Genomic DNA, 24,151 nt, shown 5'->3' on the forward strand with positions numbered 1-24,151 from the left:
GCCGTATTTAGCTACAACATCTTAGAAAGGATGCAATAGTCTGCATTCTAGAAATCTACAACTGCTTTTTTTAAATTTATCATATAAATCTCTTCGCTTGAAATACAGTTCTAAAGTTATATTTGTGGCAAATACTTACGTACTAAGTACTGTACTTTATTATATGAGAGAAGACTTGATGATGACACACATACATATTTCTGAACAATAGCTAAATAGATCTGCTTATTAATGATAGGCGTTAATATATTTGAGTTTTGAAAAGAAATGAGTGATCCCCTTCCTAACAGGAAGCAAGTATTTCAAAATGCTACACACTAATTTCAATTTCAGAGGCTTCGCACGTTCCATGTTTTGGAAGATACAGGTGCTCCTCAAGCAAGCAATGTATACCACTTGAAGAAATATGTGATGGGGTCGTTCACTGTAGCAATGGTGATGACGAGCGACTGTGTGATTTTGTCTGTCCACAAAAATGCAAATGTGTTGGTCAGACGATCAACTGTCAAGCGAAAAACTTCAACATGACTGATGTTAACACAATGTCAATACACACGCGAAGTGCAGACTTAAGTAGGAATTCTGGTATCAAAGATATAATATCCCAGGACAACTTACGCTTTCCTTTCATGTTAAGACTTAATATATCTTCAAGTGAAATCAAAATAGTAAACAGTATGGCCTTCTTTCATATAAACAATCTGATAACTCTAGATATAGCAAACAACAGAATCGAAGTGCTGCCAGAGAATGCATTCGGAAATCTACATCATCTTACCTTCCTAAATTTAGACGGCAATTTTGAGTTGAGAGTGGTTTCATCGTCAACATTTCGAGGTTTAAGAAATATCAGAAGTTTGAGATTATCTAGGACAAAACTAAAAATTATATCTTCTTTGACATTTTCTGACTTGAACTTGCAAAGTATAGATATTTCTAACAATGAAATTGAGGAAATTGAGAATTATGCTTTCAATAACACATCGGTTCAGAAGATAAACTTTGAAGGCAACAGGGTATTCAAATTTGGTGAATTCATTTTCAATGGTGTTACATCGCTACAAGAGCTACGTACGCCCGCTTTTAAATTCTGCTGCATTCGTCCATGTTACATAGGCGAGGATAAGTGTTACCCGTCAAAAAATGAGTTTTCGTCGTGCGAAGACCTTATGAGAAATTCAGTTCTACAGGCAGTTTTATGGCTTGTTGGGATAACCTCGTTATTCGGAAACCTTGGATCTATTGTTTATCGACTTGTGTACGATCGCGAGAGACTGAAAATTGGTTATGGAATATTTGTGACGAATTTAGCAGCAGCAGATTTCCTCATGGGTGTGTATCTCATCATTATAGCGGTCGTCGATTCGCTTTACAGAAACAGGTAACTTACAAATATGTGAAACAAATTTTGTATCAAAAACACCTCCCTGCTATAAGTAAAGATTTGGCTCTGTAAACGAAATCAGTATTGATCATGCAAACAGGTTTACATAAGTAAAAATAAGGTTATTTGTTCATGTCCATATACAGTATTTTCTAGTGACAAAAGAGTCAACTGAATTATGGTGTTATAAACAAACCAGTAGCTGATATTTAGACCAACGATAAAGAGTGCTGATCTGTGCACAAATAGCCAGTTTTAACTCTCGATCGGTGTTTTTGCCGTTTCAAGTTGGTACCATAATATATTTTCAACAGACTTTGTTTTCAGTTGAAAGGTAGCAAGGAAATAAATCATTTTATTTCGCTGGTAACACAAAAAATATTGACTTTTGCAAGGACAAAGCAAAAATGCACTAAAAACGGATCCTGCAATAATGAAAAAAGATACAACTAGGTGTGTTAGGCAGATGTTAATAAAAAATATTTTCGTATATGAAGCAACTCTGACGCTAACAATCATGCAGTGGACGTGGCAATCCTTTCCTCCAAACCCCACAAAAAAGAACAAACAAATACTGAATTTATAGAATAAAAACCTTTATTCATTTCTTAGAAAATTAATTTGTTTGGGTTCAGCATCGTTTTTAACAGTTTTTCTGACAATTAGTGTACAGGTATCAAATTGTATAGTATTATTATCCCCCGACGAAAGTCGGAGGGATATAGTTTTGGCGTTGTCCGTCCGTCCGTCCTTCCGTCCGTCTTTTCGTCCGTCCGTCCGGAGCCATATCTAGGGGAAAAAAAATAAATAAAAATTCCTTATTTAAATTTTTTTAAAAAATCTTCATATATATGTTCACCACTATGAGGTTATGGGGCCCATCAAGTTTCAGACAGATTGCCCAAGTAACGCCAGAGTTATGGCCCTTAGAAGTTTCCAGTGTTAACTATATAGGGTACTATAGATATGGCAATTTCTGCATCATAACTTTTGATATATTTGACCTTGAACTATGAAACTTTAACAGAATTTAGAGCACTATAATGTGGTTGTGCATACACAATTTCGAACGGGTTTCTTTTGTAACTTCAGAGTTATTGCCCTTTAATTTTCTAAAAATCCACATAGTTGTACATAACAAATTTACCATTTGGCAGAATTTCATTAAATTTCTTTCATTCTTTTCTGTGAACATTTATTATAAACATGTGAAGTTTTTTTTTTTTTCATTTCTTATTTTAGATTTTTTTCAAACCTTCCATGATTATTTATCAACATGCAAGTTGTACCATTCCCCCACCTCACTCCTCCACCCAGTCATGCCCACCACTGATCATGCATCCTCTGCCCCCCCCCCCCCCCCCCAACTTCACCCTTTTACCCCTTTTTTTCATTTTTAATTTTCCATCAATATTTATAATCAACATGTGAAATTTTGTTTCCTCTCCCGTTCCCCCGCACCCCTACCCCTAAACAAATAAATATATTAAGTTGTGACTGCACAAACCTTGTCCTCAGCCATGTTCAAGATATCTTACCTGTGTTCTCTTAAGAACATCTGTTCTTTTAAGTTCAAATGTACATGTTAAACAGCAACATCTGGTGCCAAACCACTCAAAGACAATATTCCGTTCCAATTAAACTTCACTGCCATGTTCAAGATATGTTACCTGTGTTCTCTTAAGGACATCTGTTCTTTTAAGTTAAAATGTATATGTTAAACAGCAACACCTGGTGCCAGACCACTCAAAGACAATATTTCGTTCCAGTTAAACTTCAAGCTCACATTTCAATTAACTGCATTTAATTTTAAAAGCTAAGCTTATTGCAGTAAGCATATTCCATTCAAAATAAATTCTTTAGTCAGAATCAAAGTATCATACATTTATTATGTACTCTTTTATTAAACATTTGTTTTCTGTTAAATTGATTTTGACTAATGAAATTATTTGCTTCTTATTAACATCCTTAACTTTTTGCCGGATATATTTTTTTGCCGTTCCTCACCACAAACCCTTTCGGCGGGGGATACCAATTCATCGAATTTGCTTGTTATGTTTTATTTCCTTGATATGATATTGGAATATACTAGCATAATTATTTAAAAGTGGTTGGCGTCTTTTCATTTTATCTTGTAAATACATCTGAATATAAATACATTTGAACACTTCAGGTGTATATTCTTTTAATGAAGATAGATATTGAAATATATTTTATTGCCAAATTAACATACGAGTATATCGGGACCTCAATTATCGTTCTTTCTCTATAGATGTGACACTGACACGCTTTCAAGATGTATTATACTGTTTTAACAAAAATAGGATTAATCGTTTAAAAACATCTCAGTATCCCTGCGGTGAGCATATCTGGAAATAAAATCTACCTAAAATCACGTTCAAGTTCAGTCTAAGCCTTATATATACATTTCTTTACAGATACATTTTTATGGATGATCAATGGAGAAAAAGCGTATGGTGTACCATTGCTGGTGTGTTGTCGACCGTATCTTCTGAAGCAAGTGTCCTCTTTCTTTGCCTGATAACATTGGACAGACTCCTGGTCATTAAGTACCCTTTTGGAACAATAAGATTTGGACCACTGAAAGCTTATGTTTGTTGTGGTATAAGCTGGATAACTGCCATAGCTCTTGCAGTCATTCCAACTATTTACACTAGTTATTTTCAAAGCAGATTCTACTCTAAAACGGGCGTATGTATTGCATTACCATTAACGCGGGATAAGCCGCCTGGCTGGATATACTCTGTCTCAATATTTGTTGGCTTAAACTTCTGCACGTTCATTATTGTGGCATTTGGACAGGTCTCTATTTTCACAGAGCTTCGAAGAGCTACATATGGCATGAAGAAAACCCAAAAGTCAAGGAGGCGTGATCTACAAGTTGCCAGAAATCTCATTCTTGTTGCCACAACGGATTTCCTCTGCTGGTTTCCAGTAGGAGTTATGGGTGAGATATTTATAAAAGTTTAATCTAGGTTAAGTTTTTGTTAGATATATGTTTGGGAGGATGGTGGGTGAAGAAGGGTATATACAATTGTCTTATTCTTTTATCAAAAGGAGAAATAAAACAATGATGACATAATCCAAGGCGGTTTAAAAATTCAAAAACATCACACCACCAGCACTTGAAGCCTTCAAGAATGATTTTCTTGTTATTCCTGTTTTTGCAAATCACGTAAAAAAAAACGGAAAATATGAATTAAACAAGATTTTATTCACTCATGTCCTTAACGTTTATATTTTTAAATTCATGTGTGCCGAATATGTAACGGAAGCATACATGAGTACTATTTGTTTTGAGGGTTTTTTAAGTGTTTGAGAAACCAACAAGGATCGGATACAATCACAAGTGAATATTTAGTTCATAAAGGCTTTTTGGCCATCATTTTACACTACTGTAGCAGAAAGTGTATAAAATGCATTAAAATGTGGACCAATTTTCTTTAAAAACATTTCTGGGTAGTCGCGACAACTAATTATTAATCAGGACCCTATGTTATTTTATACGTTTCAGGTATAATGGCACTAAATGGTCATCCAATTTCTGGCGATGTATATGCATGGACGGCAGTTTTCATTTTGCCCATTAATTCTGCACTTAACCCGATTTTATATACACTGACTGCAATTATCGGGAAGAAGGTAATCGATCAGTTTCTACTTAGTTACGTTTCTTTCACACGTATGTAACACCGAATGGAGAGCGAATGTATTTAGTAAAATGAATAAAATCTTGAGATAATGTTATTTAACTCCATTGGCATGATAACGTTTTAGTTCTTTTCAAACACATTAGCAAACTCTTTCCAAATGTTTCATCTTTACATTCAGTAATTACCTCAAAAACATCATATTATTGTCTCTGATTAGTGAAGATTTTTGAAAATGCATCTTAAATTTTAGTTTTGCATTTTTCATGCACATAATCGTCGTGCAGATGTTACTTTTAACAGAAAATTACAAACATATTAAATAGGCCTTTCTGCGGGATTGCATGCATTTACAAATAGCATCACAAAATAGTGAAGTTAGAAAACAATCTTCAGAATCGGAAATGATATATATTAGCAAAAGCTGAATCAACTGGACTGTGTATATTTTGCTGCATTTGCAGAAATTTTAAATAAAAATCAGAAACTGTATTTTTATCGGAAGGCAAATAACAACAGAACGAGAGTGGGTCTTTCTAGCTCGCCTGTCACGACGTGACAATGTGAGCTTTTGTGATCGCCCTTCGATCGTTTTACGTCGTCCGTCCGTTCATCCACAATTTCTTGTGAACACGATAGAGACCACATTTTGAAACTGATTTAATAAAATTTGCACACAATTTCTGTTGGCATAATTTGTCGGTTCCTTTCGAAAAGTGGCCGGATCCCATCATGGGTTCCAGAGTTATGGCCCTTTAAAGGGCCAAATATTGTTCATTTGGCCTTTGTGGTTTGATTTGATACAAACTTGTAAATTATCTTTAACAGCAATAGATCGTTGATGAATCCATCAGATCCAACCATAGGTTCAGGAGTAGCGATCCTTGATTGCCCCTGAAATACTCAAAATGTGTTAATATTTACCTTGTGAACTAGATAGATAAGTGACATTTTACATTTGATTCTAGAGTTACTGCCCCTGAAAGGGCAAAATTTTCTATATTGGCTCATTCAGCCATATCGTAGTTTCATTTATGCTTTGATTTGAAATAAACTTGAACAGAATATTTGTCTTGATGATCTCTAGGCCGGGTTCGAAACTGGGTCAGGTGGGGTCAAAAAATACGTGAAATGAAGGAAAAGCTTGTTAACACTGTAGAGGCCACATTTATAATCCTATCTGCGTATGAAACTATGTCAGAATGCTTATCTTGATGATTTATATGTCACGTTCTAAACTGTGCCATATGGTATCAAAAATTAGGTCACCCGGTCAAATAAAAAAAATGTTAACAGGTTTAAGGCCTCATTTATGACCCTATCTTCATAAAACTTAGTCGGAATAAGCATCTTGATAATTCCTAGACAAAGTTCCAAACGGGGTCATGTGGGGTCAAAAGCTAGGTCGTCCGCTCAAAACAAATGAAATGCTGTGTTCCAAGCAAGCGATAGTAAAATGTGAATATTAGAACTAAATGTCATTTTTGTGTGTTTAAACGGGCATAAACCTAAATATAATATATAGAATCAGTCTATGCATTTTGCACTGAAGGAAGAAAGCAAGTATGGAAGATTTATTTCTAACACAAACCCCTGTTTAAAAAAGTACGTTAATGTTTAAACAACTGTAATAAACTGCCTGTAACGTACCGTACTGACGGAAAGCAAAATATTTAAGTATGTTATAAGTACAATTTTATAAAGTTAATGTTCTCTGCATCTGTTTCAGTTAATTCGGAATTTCTAATGATATACTCAACACCTTTTTAATTTCACACTAGTTTTTTTTTATCTCCGACAGATTTAAATGAAATTTGTAAACAATGTTTAATGATTATTTTATTACAATAAGAACGATAATAGTCTGAAGTAAACTCATTTAACCGCAAGGGCAACAATAATGTAACCCTTAAATCAAAAGTCACATAATAAGTAAATTCGAAATCACATCCGCACTCTTTGAACCTATGAATTTGATGAAAATATACTGAACGTTCAACCCGTTTGAGTGAATTAGAATATAATATCAACATGTTATTCTACTTTTCAATATGTACGAAAATGCAGACGAAAGCAGGTTTAATGAACTTCACAGAGGGGGTGGTGGTGAGACATAGATAAATTATTTCGAATCTCAAAGACGGATAACGACAATGGAACAGTAAAGGACAAAAACGGACAGCCTGTTATCACAAACAGAATTTAGATTTGCAAACGGGTTCTTTACACAATTTTCTTCATTTCGAAAGCCCCTGATATGGAAATACCGAAATCTACCAGAAAGTGTTACAGAGATACGGTCTAAACTTAGTACGAAAACATTACGTACAACCTCTATTACAGACTGGTTTACAGGGCATCTGACTTTTTTTTTAACTCAAGAGCAAAATTGTAGCAGTGTGTACAGGACCAGCAGCTCAGGCAGTTGCCGCACACTTCATGTACGTTTGTATGCTTGGGCTTAGTATGTGACTTTTTCTCTGTCCTTTGCTGGTAAAAATTCTCGCTACAATTACTGAAGTGGTTTTGATAGCGCAATGTATCAGTGTCTGTATAGTGTACCAAGGGCAGACTACTACGTGACTTTCAGGCCATGGGAAGCCCGGATGGAAATGTGTTTCTGCGAAGGCTGAATATTTTGAGGAACTAAACATTATGCTTAAATACAGTATTTTCCATATTAAATAATAACAGTCTAAAACTTTTATGAATTCCCTTCATATTAAGGTAGTTCTGCACGTTCTGAATGTTTGCTACAATGTAGAATTTGATATAACCCTGATTCCAGGCTTTATTCTACGTTTTGGGGGTACATGACGTTACGCCATCACTTCCGGTTTATCAAATGTGCAGAACTGTCTTAACATCACTACGCTCAGCAAAATATCAGGAGTTTACATTGACAGTATTATTGACCACTGTGTTTATTTTTCAGAGTTTTAATCCAAGCATTGAAGAACAGAGTAGAACTGAAGTCCAGAGAGGTAATGCAAATTTACCCAAAATATTAAATAGATATTCTATTTTATGCGTTTCAGAAGTCTACTATTTTTAAAACAAAACGGAGGTTAAATTCTTATATATCGCCTTAAATTCATTCATTGCATAGTATTGACCATAATATTCCAACGATTCCTTTTCAATCATTGCTCTTAACACCAGATACCACGATAACTATATGTATAAAGTTACTCTTTTTTTATGACTTTGTTACACCAAATTAATAGTCTGAAACATAAACGCTTGCTTTGTGTTTCCTGTCATTTCTTATCTTAATTCATGTATTAGTCTTTCAGTAGAAAATAGCATCTTGTAAACTAATGAAACTACGAATAATGAACAAGTTAATCCTGTTAAAGCCAACAAATTGCAAAACACACTGTGGTATTCCTACAAGTTTGTGGACAAGGTGATGCCGCCACATTTAGAATTTCCGAAAAATGACAAAAATCCAAAACATATAATCAGCTGTATTCAAAACATATAATACAATAATAAAACCATATGTGTTTCTTCATAAATCAGAAAGTGACTATTCTTATCACTTAAGCATCGATTGTAGTACCCCTGTTATCAATATGAAGCTAAAACAACAGACAGACGGAAATTATGCTTTGTGACCTAATTAAAAGTTTGCTGTTATTTCTACCTTCCAGTTCGATTGTCTTAGAAAGCTCTTCCATATCGTAGCTTACAACTGAAACAGTTACATACACATGTAACTAAATGTTAACTTAATGTCGTTTTCTCTGTAAGAGGAACGTAAGAATTCCTGTTTTAATAGCTTGATTCAAATCGGGGCCATTCAAGACAAAACAGATCCCTTATTGTTTAGTAAAAAATGTATTTTTATTACAAATATGCAGTATATTTGTATTTTTACAAATATATTGCAGATTCGTAATAACAATATAAGCTGTTAGTGTATCACAGCATGGGCTGTGTCTGTGGGAGCCACTTCTTTGCAGTAAGTGCTTGACTTAAAGAAAACTTATGGTTTTTGGCCTTATACTCGCGTATTGATGACAAAAATGTATAAAGTTTCAGAGCTTTAGTATCGAAGAAAGGTGAACCGCAACTAACAAAACTAACCGAGAAATACCAATGTCCCAGGATTAAAAAGAACCGTAGCTCTGATTAAATGCAAGAGGGAGATATAGAGAGTGTAAAGAAATTGATATAATTTCTTTTTGTTGAAAGAAAGCACGCTCTCCTTATATCTTTTCATAAGTTAAAAAACACTTTTCTTACAAAAAGGCGAGACTAAACAGGTTAAGATCTAGGTTAATTATTAATAATAAGTGCGTCACTATAGAAAAACATGTTGTTTTTCTCACGAAGTGCACATAAAATGCATCTAAAGTTATTAGTCAGGTCATATAAGTGTTATATTGCAGTAAAATGATGGACATTGGGTGTAACATGAGTGACAATTTATCTATATTTTACGAGAAATATTTTTATTGTTTATTACTTTCGGTTTGTACCACAATTCATTAATTTTGCTTAATATGTAAATGATGTATTTGACCAATCTGTATAAATATGGAGACAAAAATGTGTATTGTCGGACTAAGCTCACGCTCACACAGCAACCACGTGGTGGCTCGGAAACCGGCCAGGGCTAAGGCCTTGCGCTGCGCACAGCCTGAGAACGATTACAGGCAGAGACAGAGAGTTATGAAATGCTTAAAGATTTATTTGTGATAGATGGAATTTTGTTAGCTCTGTCAGTTAGAAGTTATACAATTGGTGACGGAAAACAAAATAGATAGAAATGAAAAGTGTATTGAGTTATTTATCCAGAGGACTTAAGGAGCGGCTACGCTACAAGAGTTATGGTTTTCAACGTACTTACTATGCTAATAAAAAAAATATACAGTTCCAAAGCTATAGCACTTGTCGTATTCATGATATGCCTAGAATTTTGAATATTTAAGTACTTAAGTACGACAACACAAAATTCAAACCAGAGTTATTGTTCTTGACCTACATATTCACCTGATTTGCAGACTTTAAAAGATATTGCTCTTTATAGTATTCAAGAAATTTCAATTTTCTACGTACAAACAGGGCCATAATTCTAACAAAATGCAAATACAAGTTATGGTCATTGTCTTACTCGCTCTTATGTGGGTGATAGTTCTTGGCCTACCTACTGTTATAGTTGTGGGGTGGTCGTAAACTAAAACATTTACCAACGACGATGCCAACATCGACGTCTATAATCAAGACAACAATACTTTGTAGATATTTGGGATAATAATAACCTTCCAGCCGCAACAAGTTCCTAATATATTTTCCGTGTGATGTACTTCTACTGATAATAATAATATGCCAAGGTATGTTTACAAGGCTATTGGATTTTTTTCACAGAATGCAGAAAATGTACAGCAAGACTCGGACTCGATCCCGAGACTCTGGAATACCGTTCCTATGTTGTTCTGACTGAGCTACCGGCAGATTACATACTTTTTCTCCAATTTTTAAGTTTTGTACCGCAACATATTGAAACGAATATGTTCACTGAACATGTGAGTGTTCGATTTATAAAACTCTAAGGCAATTTTAAAATTTCAGAAATCGGTTCGGCAATTTTACAGTACCAGAATTTAAGCTCATTTGTACGGATGAAACGAGAAGCCGTGACTCTCGGTAAAACACAAAGCATAAAAGAGATACTGGATTACGATGGCAACTTGCCTGTTGCGACGGTTACAGCAGTGTCCTGGAAACTTGCAGACTACATGCGACTGTTACACGAGTCGTATGTTGGTATCGAGAAAATATCCGAAGAAAATACTTATATCGGGGTTGATAAGAAAAAGGTAATTCCCAGATATTTAAATTCATTGTAACTATTTTTCTGAAATTGAATACAGTGTAGCAGTATCTTATTGCAGTAATAGCAAAAAATGTTTCCAGTCATGTATGCAAAATATTTCAATCAAATGTGTAAAAATATTTTTTATTTCCAACTTGTATCCCACATGAGTCTTTGATAAGCACAGGTAAATACACTCGAAAGAATTTAGTATATAAATAATGCCACTCATGTAGTGTTATTAACTATTTTTAAGCACGTTATCTTTTTCATCTTTTTTATTTGAAGAAACAATCAATCTGGTTTACACTGCTTAATCCGGTGCTAGGGGGCGTGGGCAGGGTTGCATTTTCCATTACTGCTCATGAACAGACTCAATCAAACCGAGTCTGCAATTTTCACTGTTTGAATTGTTCTCGGTGCTTCCGAGGGATCTTCTTTTCAAATTATATTTACTTCACAACATCGGGTGTTAAGTGCTGTGTGGTGGCCGTAAAAAGTCGCCCCGACTTCATCTCAGTGTTGTTATATTTTCTGGTGCTTCGGGATCATTGATTTCAACTCATTTAGATTTGAAGATTGAATACTGCTTAAGCCGGTGCTAGGGGGCGTGGGCAGTGTTGCATTTTCCATTACTGCTCATGAACAGACTCAATCAAACCGAGTCTGCAATTTTCATTGTTTGCATTGTTCTCGGTACTTCCGAGGGATCTACTTTTCAGATTATATTTACAAAGTGTTATTTTAGTAAGTAATATAAGAATTATACGAATTTGTCCCATTTTAACGAAGAAACAATTTTGTATTAAGTATGTTTTAAAATTAACAAGAGATAACTGAAACGAAGATTTTATTTTATTTCATTTTTACTTTTTTAGTATGTATATTCTGCTATGCAGCTAAGAAAAGTAACCTAGGTGTTACTGTATCAAAACATCAAACTAATTGAGCACATATTTATTCTTAATGTTAGCTTATTATTATCTTTAGCATCCTTTTTTACATTGATAAAATGAGCCGCGCCATGAGAAGACCAACATAGTGGGTTTGCGACCAGCATGGATCCAGACCAGCATGCACATCCGCGCAGTCTGGTCAGGATCCATGCTGTTCGCCTTCAAAGCCTATTGCAATTAGAGAAACTGTTAGCGAACAGCATGGATCCTGACCAGACTGCGCGGATGCGCAGGCTGGTCTGGATCCATGCTGGTCGCAAGCCCACTATGTTGGTCTTCACATGGCGCGGCTCAAATATATATGTCAGTATGCCAGTAACGCCGATACTTTCTTTTCTAAAAGTATACAAGTATATAGATACGAAATTTTCATATATTAGGATCAACTTTAATGTGGGATTGGTGTTTTTTGTAACTTAATCAGGCATAGGTAATAGGACATCAGTTTCTACTAAATGTATTTCAAACGTCTAACTCCAGTTCGTAAAAATGTCACCTTTGATATTATGGACTTTTAGTATAGGCTACAAAAATAGATAATCATGCAGGAAACATAAATGCACGTGTGTGTTAGCTACTTGATTTTTTTAACTACGTATAAAATTTGACGGACCATTTCTAGAAGTTTAACTTACTGGCCTACATTTATACGGTATATTCCCAATATTTGAATGAATGTTTGAATATAAATTACCACGCTAGCTTAGGCACTTGTTTGTGATTTGAATCAATTTTGAAACTATTGTTTTGTCGCTTACAAGGCATTTACTTCTTAAAACACCAAATCTCATTTCTTAAAATACAAACAATGTTCTGAATTCTTCTATCCTTATCGGGCATTTTGTGACGGCCAAGATTTACTATTTGAGGCTTAAGGTCTACTTTGGAATGAAAATAAACATGCATGCTTATTTTACATTGATGGCGAAATGAGTGCTTTGAACTTAAATTCATTTTCAGACACCATTAGTTATCTCTATTCGTGCTTCGAAAAGAAAAAAAAACATTTGTTACAGTTGGTAGTTGTAACTTGCTTTAAGCTAAGTTACATTTCACAATTTTATATTGGAATTAATGAACTGTGCTAAGCATTTCTATTACTTAAAACGACATAAAGTTAGCCAACGGACAAACGGTTAACAGATTAACGGACGCAGTGATACCAAGTAATCAATCATTGCTATCCGACGAAGATCGTAGGGAATTTTATGTCAGTTGCGTTACTGTTGCGTTACAACAAAGAAGACTACATTTCGCAAAGAAATAGATAAACGAATTATATAAGTTTGCGAATATGAACTAGATACCACTTATACATGAACACATATACATTGTATTTGTCATTAAGTCACATTACACTCCTCTAGGCAAAAAGAACAAGAATTGTCATCGATTCAAAAGCGTCGCTAATTGCGGACGAACGAATGATGCAGGAGAATATTCGTCAATTTGGAATTCTGCTTCGAAGAATGATTGCGAAATGTGAGGTGGACAGAAAGACAATGTAATGTTATATGAATTCGAGCACAGAAGTCGGTTTGAAAACCGGAAAATTGTGCCACTGGCTTGGCAAAGAAAAGCAATGTGGACAAAATTAGTTAGTTTACTTTATATATTTAGATGCTAGTTTTATCATTTTGATTCTAAAAAATGTTTAAAAAATTTAAAAAAACAAAAAACAAAACAATTTTGCTACTAAGTATTTTATGTGTTGTACCGGCTTGTCATAGTTAATAACGTGAGTATTTTACAGTTTATGAGGTGAAATCGAACATCATTTCAGTAAAATGTCAATAAGATAAAATATTCCAGAAATATTGATAAATATTTAGATATCATTGTTCGGAGAATAACTTTAGACATCTTTACTTAGCATAAACCATCCTGGTATTTCGATATGATGTGAATATTTCAAACAAGTTTTTGTTGTTGTTGACCTTTTATATTTTAGATAGAGGATAACACTCTTATTCTGCTAATATTTCTCAATTTGTTTTTAATGATTTTCTCAAATGTCTATATATTTTAGGCGCACAAAGGTATGGAAGCTCTTTTTGTCTTTCAGTTTGTAACATTCCACCTAATCAAAGGTTTTCGAAACTTCTCAGACAAATTGATCTGTTTGTAAAAGATTAAAGAACAAGAAATGTCACAATTAGGTAGTATACACCACTTTTCCTAATCACATTAATATTTCATTTACTCTACATCCTCGTTCCACCTTATCTCACTCAATACCTTACAAATTGTAAAATACCTAAGCAATTTCATTAAACAGGGTGTTATTATGTGGATTAAAACGTTTTATCTATATATTATGCCTACAACAGACATCGTTTTATTTATTTTATCAAACAATGTTTTAAGGAACTGAAAAACTAAGTTAATTAGAAATAGTATCATTTCGTATTTTATTCAATAGTGTGCTGTTGTTTTGATACAGATGTAAGAGTAAATTTGAAAGCATTTTTGACAGTCTGACAAGACTTGAAGTTCTGTTGTTTGCTGTAAATTGTTCGGTATTAATCAAGTAATGATGAGGTAGGAAATCTACAGTCGTAGAATAGCATCAAAATAATGATAACGATCCGTTTGGCTTTAACTGCCTTTTACATACATCATTACATTACGTTCATGTTGTTTTAATATTGTTAATTTTTCTTGTTATCTTGATTTTTTTATGCATATTTTTTTCAAAGTTATTATCATGTTTTTATATAGTGTAAAATATGTTTTATTATACTTTCACCAAGCCTTCGGAGAGGAAACAATATAGGAATCACTACTGTCCGGCAAGCTCCGCCCTATTCTTTCGCGTCCGAATCGCTTTCCTTGAATACGCCCGAACCAAGACAGATAATTATTTGAAACGTAACATTTTAACATTTTTAGATCATTTTAAACACCAGCTTCTGTTCACTTGTGGAAGTCTCGATATTGGCATTTCACTTCGACACAATAACAATGTATTCCCCTTTTAGACTTGGAAAATGTGGCAAACTTCTTTTTTAATAGCAATAGAGCGAACCGACATAGATAGCATGGTTAGAGGATCAAATGACAAGTTTTGCTCCACTTTTAACTTGGTAAATGCCCAAAGATCCATTACTGGGCCTCTCACTTTGACTAAGGTTTTCTCTTTCTTGAAAATATGGCAGCCTATCTTGTTTTCCTTAAATAGCTATTAAAATGTCATTAGAACTTCGCGCAGAGCTCTCCACTCATATTGAACGGAAACTGATAAGTCTGACTGCTCTTTTTAGAAACAGACTGTTTTTGAAACCGTCAGTTGTCAAAAACTTGTGTGGGAAATTATGCGGCCATATAGTTTCGGAGCTGTTTACATGCAGAACTTTCTTAATTAAACAGGGTAATTATTTAGACAACATCTCTTATGATTCCGAATACAATGGTTTTCGTTTTTAGGGGTGATTTAATGAGGGGTACACGCGTGTTAACAAAAAGATACTTGCGCAAATACCTCGTTCCATATAAGCGTTACGTGGCAAAGCATAATATTATTCCGCCCCATTAACGGACAATTAAAAAGGAAAATATGTCAGGGTGATCAAACAACGCTGACATTCACGCGCATAATACGTTGATGGACAATATATTGTCTTTTTACTGTTTTACACATTTAAACTTATAAAGCTAGACTGACGTTAGCTTTTAGCATGTTACATGTTCATTTCTTGCTATAACATCTGCAGAACTCCTAAAATACGTCGGTTCCCTCGCCTTACCGAGCTTGAACACCAACCATCCCCTCGGGATTCTATGGATCTTATGACACGATAAACATGCCTTATATCTACATTATAACCTTTTCAAACAGGATTTGTGCTGGGGGTATGAAACAGCTTTAATATTGATATGATTGTTGTGGTGACGGTTACTAAACCATATATAACAGGATTTGTGCTGGGGGTATGAAACAACTTTAATATTGATATGAGTGTTGTGGTGACGGTTACTAAACCATATATAACAGGATTTGTGCTGGGGGTATGAAACAACTTTAATATTGATATGAGTGTTGTGGTGACGGTTACTAAACCATATATAACAGGATTTGTGCTGGGGGTATGAAACAACTTTAATATTGATATGAGTGTTGTGGTGACGGTTACTAAACCATATATAACAGGATTTGTGCTGGGGGTATGAAACAACTCTAATATTGATATGATTGTTGTGGTGACGGTTACTAAACCATATATAACAGGATTTGTGCTGGGGGTATGAAACAACTTTAATATTGATATGAGTGTTGTGGTGACGGTTACTAAACCATATATTATTTACAAGTATTTATACCAATGTATGTGCTTTGTTGAAAAAAAATGTTTTTGTATGTATTATATCTGTTAAATGTTCACGAAAAAGAAATTATTCACACAACTATTTTGTGCTTAAAATGTTTTATCCAATTTTATCTTATTACAATTTGTTGTTGTTTTTGAGGAAGTCGTTGCTGATGTTTCAGTAATTTTGTGATGATGATGAGATCGAGGGTTCATATTATGAAAGTATGATGTACAAGACATTGTTTTCGTTAGTATAATATCGTTGATAATAATAATTTATCATTGAGTGGATCAAGTTGGACAAACGAATTGATTTTTTTATTACAGTGTATTATGTCAATAACTTTGTTAAAAATGCAATTGCTACATGCAGATTTTCATCGAAATAAATGTAAACAAGTCGCATCTGAAATCGATGTTTTAGATTGAAAGCTAAAACAACCATTGTACCGGTGTTGTTTTCATTATTTTGTTTGTTTTATTATATTAGTTTATGTAATTTTTTTTTTGGTAAATAATTTTAAATGTTGTCAGTATATTTTCCGTTTATATTTGACCATGTACAGATTTTCAAATTCTTCTGTTCCTAATTTATAAAGAGTGTGTTACACGCAGAGATATTGTTTGTTTTTTTGTTTGTTTTTTATTTTGTTTTTCTTTTTACATCAAATCAAATAATTCGGGGAAGTGCTGTTTTATAAAAAATATTTAGCCTGAATCTAAAAAAAACAAAGACAAATATCAAACAAGGAATGTCACGTACCAAAATCTCAGCCTCCCCAAAACAAAACCTACAGCACGCAGACGCGCACACCACAAACACATACACACATACACGTGCACACACACAAAGCCAACACACGAGGACCAGAATCATCATATCTTACTTCTATCCCGATAATTAAAACAATCATTTTTAGCTCACCTGTCACATAGTGACAGGGTAAGCTTTTGTGATCGCCCTTCGTCCGTCGTCCGTCCAAATTTTATTATGAACACGATAGACACCACATTTAGCAATTATTTTAATAAAAATCCTGTTGGCATAATATCTTGATTCCTTTAAAAAAATCTGGCTAGATTCCATCATGGGTTCCAGAGTTATGAACCCTTAAAGGGACGAAATTTGTTATTTTGGCTTGCAAACATGATATAGACCACATTTTGCACTTGATTTAAATCATATTTGCACACAACCTGTATTGGCATAATATCTCGGTTCCTTTTGAACACTGGCCGGATCCTGTCACGAGTTCCAGAGTTATGACCCTTAAAGGACCAATTTGCTTTTTTGGCTGGTAAACATTTTGCACATAACTTGTATTTACATAACATCTCGGTCCCTTAGGAAAACTGGCCAGATCCCATCATGGGTTCCAGAGTTATGGCCCTTAAAGGGCCAAACTTTTTCTTTTTTGACCTTTGCAGGTATATAGAGACTTGATTTTTGGTTTGATTTAATACAGTCACAAGCAAAATATCTTTAACAATAACAGATCTTGGATTCCATGACAAATCCATCAGATCCAATCATAGGTTCTGGAGTTATGGACCCTGACTGACCCCTGAAAGAGCCAAAATTTGTTAATTTGTACATTGTGAACACGACAGAAGTGACATTTTACATTCGATTTTAACCATATTTACATACAACTTAAGTCACATTTAGATCTCGGTTCCTTTCGAATACAGGCCAGATTCCATCGTCGGTTCTGCCACTGAAAAGGGCAAAATAATCTACGTTTGCCTTTTATGCCATATAAAGGTTTCTTTTATGCTTTGATTGGATACAAATTTTCATTGAATGTTTATCTTGATGATCTCTTACCTACATTTTTCATTTTTGAAGATATAGCGTATAAATTTGAAATACATGTATTATGTTTGATACAGATTTCAATACTTACCTTGAATATTTTTAATCATGACCTACTGACCTACTTCTTGTTTTTGAAAGTACAGCATAGAAATTTATTTCACATAACTCTCGATACAGATATTTATACTCATCTTTAATATTCTTAACCCTGACCTACTGACCTGCTTTCTTGTTTTCGAAGATACAGCATAGAAATTTTGATCACATTTATAACTCTCGATATAGATTTCAATACTCATCTTTAATATTCTTAACCTTGACTTACCGACCTTCTTTCTTGTTCTTGAAGCTACAAAAAAGTGATTTAGACCGTCTGTATATAGTTTGATACAGATTTTATTACTCATCTTGAATATTCTTAATTGTGACCTACTGACCTACATTCTTGTTTTTGAAGTTACAGCATAGACATTTTGATCACATAACTCTCGATACAGATTTCAGTACTCATAATTGATATTCTTAACCCTGACCTACTGACCTACTTTCTTGTTTTTGAAGATACAGCACAGAAATTTCGATCACATTTATAACTCTCGATACAGATTTCAATACTCGTCTTTAATATTCTTAACCCTGACTTACTGACCTACTTTCTTGTCTTTGAAGCTACCAAAAGAGATTTGGACCGTCTGTATATAGTTTGATACAGATTTCATTACTCATCTTGAATATTCTTAATTTTGACTTTCTGACCTACATTCTTGTTTGTGAAGTAACAACAAAGGACACATGTATAATGTTTGATACAGATTTCAGTTCTCCTCTTATTATAAATAGTATTAATCGTGACCTACTGACCTACTTGTTCTTAATTTACAGCATAGAAATTTGGAACACCTGTATAACTTGTGATACAGATTTCAATACTCACCTTTTGACCTATCGAACTTACTTTCTTGTTTTTGAAGGTACAGCATGGAAATTTAGACCAACTGTATATATTTTTAACAAATTTCAGTAGCTTTCATCAATACTCTTTACCATGACCTACTCACCATGTTTTTATTTTTTAAGCTTTAGCAAAGAAATTTGTTCAAGCAAGCAACTAAAGTCAGGTGAGCTATGACCCTCTGGTTTAACATTTTAGATTTATTTCACATAGTATGACCTATTACATTTTAGAGCTAGTTTACAGATGTATATTTAAGTATAAGTATATTCTATAGAGTTAAAGAATTTAAAAAAAATCATGACTGTTATGCTTTGATTTTATGCTTTTAATGTCAACTCAACCCTTTCACAATGTATTTTACTTTTTTGTTGAAATAAAATGTCTTTAAAAAAATTGTAGCTTTTATTGTGTTTTAGATTATTAGTTTGAATGGCCATTTGATGATATCTATACAAAGACGTATCATGATATATACAATTATTCCATATGGTTATTTTAGGGAATACCAAACTACCATTACGGATACTATATCAGGGAACCGTGATAGAAGAAGCTACTTTACAAGAGCTATTTTTCGGGCCGACATCCTTTCATGTAATAATTATACACCGTTTAAAGGTATATGTGATTTCCAGTCAATCTTTTAATTTTGACAAATCCAGTTATTCGAGTTGATTGAAACGTATGCCCCGACACATGATGAAGTACTTGAATCATTTAGTTGTAAGCATGACCTGCAATTCATTTTACTTAAAACAGTGTGGTGTTAACAGACTTGATGAAGCTTCATACAGCTGATCATACAATTCCCATAATTATTGTGACCCCAAAAGTGGAGCTTCCACAGACCACAACCAATAATTGGCTCCGATTGTCATGTTGTGACATGATAACATGCATTTAACAAGAACTTTCCCTTCGAAAGCGTAAGCGTAAGTTGTGGCACAGATAGGCGCCTGAAGCTCTATCAATAAATATTTATGCATTATCATGTCAAACCCACTTAATATTGTATGAAATAGTACAGTTTGGCAATACCGTCTGATAACTCGAACATCATCTCAATTACCAATGTAAACAACCTTTAAGATGAAAGAAATAATATTCATCTGATGTTACGATGAGCACATCTAACAAGAAAAATATTAAAGTCGTTCATTTTACCAGCTAACTGACACCACCAAAATCGCCATTTCGGTACCCCGACATACCTCATCCAACTTCCGTTTATAAAAGCCGAAGTAAATAACTTTGGAAAAAAAGATAAAATTCATCATTACAGTAATAATTTTTACCAAATACAAAAATGACAGTCATAAAAAGGCTATTTGCCAATTACAGTCAAAAGCAATTACAGTCAAAGAAACATTGTTTACTTCGATTTCAAACATTGTGACGTATTATTCGTAACGTCATTAAATATTACAGCTAAAATGATAAGATTCTGCTTTGTGGTTTCTAATACACAGTGACTGATCGTCCGAATATTTTTCTACTTTCTGGACACGCCTCATTTTCATGATCATATGTTGAAACTAAAAACTAATTGTGTTTGGTTCCAAATTAAAAGACACATGTTAAAACGTGTCGAAGGTTAATTGCGACAAGACAGCTTATTATCACAACAAGCATTACAATTACATGTAGTTTCTGTTGAAATTTCTAATCAATGAAGCCTATCCATCATGGTACATGAAGATATAGTGACTTTAGAAATAAATATCAAATTATATGAGAATTCAAAAAGATTTTTGAATGCACTGCCATAGACGATGCTAAAAACTAGATTATTTTGAAGTTTTATTGAAACATTATTTGATTTTATTTACGAGCGTGAGATTTTACACAGGGGGTCTATGATAAAGTGCGAGTTAAAGGTAAGCATTACTCAAGTAAAATTAGTGTCATTCCAGAATGTTTCGGACATGAAAACCATTCTTTCAAAAGTCTAAAAGAGAAAGTCTAACAAACATGGTCACACAAGAATAAATGTTTAACTGTAAAATTCAAGAACTTGGCCTCCTTAATCAAACCGCTACTCTATAGCAATATATGTTTTGATGTAAACTTGTCTATGACTATCATATACAAAAATACAAAGAAAGATTAATTGAACACAACAAAAACATGCAAACTTAGAAACACAAGGGACATCGCCTTAGAACCACGGTTAGTGATGTCGGTCACACGACAAAAATAGTTTTGGACGAGTCTTTTATTACTAGTTTGTTTGCAAAGTGTCACGAGTGTAGGACTATCTCTGTATTATATGTAATTATTTAAAACAAAAGTAGGTTAGAACTGCATATATTAGTACGCCTGCTTGGTTTTGACAATACAAAAAAATGTATAATGTTCTTCGGCCTCAAATAAGAGTCATAAATAGCAAAGACAAAAATAATGCATTTTTGTCTTGAATGTCACAGTTTACATCTCATATGAACTCGTGTAACCGTAAAACCCATATAATGTGCGTACTGTATAAATAGAATAATTCTGTTTTTCCTTTAATGAAAGAATAGGAGATATTATCATGAGTTGTGGCCCTCATATTTTCCATCAGTATTTTGATTAAAAAAAAATTCAAGCCAGTTTCGCCTGTCGGTTCATCAGTGTATACAAATGTACCTTGACGTTACTACGGAGATGACGCGGCGTCAATATAAAGGGACGTAATTTTTACATTGTTTGTTTCGGTTTTATTAATTAATAATTAATTGATTGATAATGCTATTTGATTGTTAAGCATTTAACTCTCACTGTAGTCTGTTTCGTTTTGGTTTAAAGCATTTTATAAAATAATTACCTGGCTGAAGTACTATCTTGTTGCATTTTAAAAGTGGAAACATTTGAAACTATGGATCTTTATTAATGCAAACACCTATATAGTTACTTAATCAAATTTGTCTTGTGCGTGAATAATCCTTCTTGTTCTTAATTTATCGCCAGTTTGGCCAATATAAACGTCTCCACATCCATTGCAGGAGGTTACATAAAGTATCTTTTTTACATCACAAGACATTTAACATAATAAAATAAATAATTATGTTCTTTACCGTTAAAATTTTAACAATTGCTTTCACCAGCTAAATATGAGAAAGGCAAATACTAAGAGGTTGTTGATAATGTTCAAAAAAAGTCTGGTCATAAAGAAGGACTGACTGAAAAAACGACACTGTTTCAGAAACAATCTTTCTTGCAAATATTACTTTATCTATACATTCCCTGGGTTTCAGCGTGTATACCAAGGGCAGACTACCCTGGAGCTTCCAGGTCATGACTAGCCCGGATGAACTGGTGAAAGCAACATTTTTGTATATCTTAAAAGGACAGTCCTCTCGTATAGCAGAACAGCAGTGCGTATGCGTAAATTTGATTCCGCACAATATTGGAACGTGATTTAACGATAATTAACAACAACAAAAAAATAAAAATATTATAACAATCAAACTGTAACATTAGAATCATTTTCTTGAAATGCTATTGGCATGTTAGCGGCTATACCTGCAAAATTATTCTGAGAGAAATGTAAAATGACTTATGTTTTGTCCAGGTAACGAGCGCAAAGACTTATTTTATGCTAGAAAATGCCATTACTCGCTTAAAACTTGAAAACCACTTTGTTTATATAAACATCATATTATGTGTAAGAAATACTCAACGGAAATCAAAACTAGTATAAAAAGGGGGAAATCAACTACGTAACAACGTCATATTATGTCCGAAATGTTCAGCTCCAGCAACTGTAGCTGTTAGAAGTATGTATCCAAATATGGTTCAGCGCTGGCAACTTTTTTGTTTTCTCCATGTTTTGAGGCCAAATTTTTGGGGCATTTTATCTAAAAAGGTGGTACTTACAAAGTCTTTTAAATATAGTGGCTGATTTCTGCCAGTGTCGCCGAAACAAAAGAACGACGTTTTCACATTTGGCGTTGTCTCGTTCTGTCGTTCTGGCGCCCCCGCGTTTTCCTCTTTCTGCGTCGTTTCGTTCCCTCGTTCTAGCCCCCACCTAAACGACATAAAGAATGTAACGCGACAGAACGAAATAGCGATTCTTGTAAACGGATCCCCGAGAAACGTCGTCCTGTCGTTCTGGCGCACCCCCGCCAGAACGACGGAACGAAACAACGCTAAATGTAAAATAGCGTTCTGGCGCGTTCGGGTAGAGAATGCGCAGTGTTAGTAAAAACCTCTGTATGAAAGAAGTATGGATTCTGGGGGTAAATTTAAGTTTTAAAACATAATAAAGGGTCTATATATTGAATATTTACATTATACAGCGTGGTCTTTCATTTAGCATCGATATTATAATGAGCCTTTTGTCATACTCCAGTAATTGAACAGGCATGAAAAGTGCATGTGTTATAGGTTGAATGAATATGCATATACCTCTAAATGTTACTAATCAGTTCTTTTGAAATCGGTTTGTGATGTATTCAGTTCTTTTTAAATCGGTTTATATTATCAAAAATTAGAAGTCCATAGAAATATACCAGATCACGGGCGTAGCTAGACCCAGATTGAAAGTAGGCACTGTTGTGGTATCGTAGAGGTGACACTGTCTTACCCACTCTATCCCACGATAGGTTGTTAAAGGATTTTTTCGCGCTTTTAATGTTTTCGTCATCATTTTCATTTTCTTTTTGTACGCTCGAGGGTGCCTCCGTATGCAAGGCCAATCCCATGGTAATAAATCAAAGGTGATGGAGAAAGAGGAGAAAGAGCAATACTAAATGATATTAATAATAAAATGAAAGGCAGATAATTTTTTCTCTTCACTGTCCGCTTTGTCTCTCTCTCCGACCACTGATAAAGGATGTCGACAGAACAATGCAATTCATTCCACAAGTAAAATAATGTCCATTTGACATCCGGTTTACATGCAAATGTGTGAAATATGGAGAAATAAGGATCTTTTTATGAATGACTTCTTTCGAATACACCACGGAAGCACGTTTTTGACCGAATTATTGCTATATAACATATGAAGTCCCTAATAAATAGATCCGCTTAGACAGGGGACCAAGTGGGCATTATTTCACTCGTGGAATGCATTTTACATACAATAAGACCCTTCTTATTTTAAAATTCGAGTTGTTTACTTGAAAACGAAAGTAGGGTGTTTATTCTGCGACCGCTTTCTGAAATGCGGTAATATGAGGGTACTTGACTTCAGTTGACTTGCATTTCACTGCATACTATTATACCCCCTTTTTCTTCTCGATTTCTTGA

At 34.1% G+C, this 24,151-nt stretch overlaps 1 protein-coding gene across 1 annotated transcript in view; it reads left to right on the forward strand.

The window, feature by feature from the left end:
- LOC123562081 (uncharacterized) overlaps positions 1–19,304 on the forward strand; it is a 115,358-nt gene extending 96,054 nt beyond the window's left edge. Inside the window, exons 35-40 of the mRNA XM_053533736.1 lie at positions 334–1,381; positions 3,823–4,352; positions 4,920–5,047; positions 7,991–8,039; positions 10,636–10,883; positions 13,203–19,304. Of these exons, the coding sequence (XP_053389711.1) occupies positions 334–1,381; positions 3,823–4,352; positions 4,920–5,047; positions 7,991–8,039; positions 10,636–10,883; positions 13,203–13,343 (2,144 nt within the window). The 3' untranslated portion in view covers positions 13,344–19,304. The remainder of the gene's footprint in view (positions 1–333; positions 1,382–3,822; positions 4,353–4,919; positions 5,048–7,990; positions 8,040–10,635; positions 10,884–13,202) is intronic.
- The last annotated feature ends 4,847 nt before the right edge of the window (positions 19,305–24,151 follow it).

Source organism: Mercenaria mercenaria, chromosome 2 (genome assembly GCF_021730395.1).
Source record: "Mercenaria mercenaria strain notata chromosome 2, MADL_Memer_1, whole genome shotgun sequence".
NCBI lineage: Eukaryota > Metazoa > Mollusca > Bivalvia > Venerida > Veneridae > Mercenaria > Mercenaria mercenaria.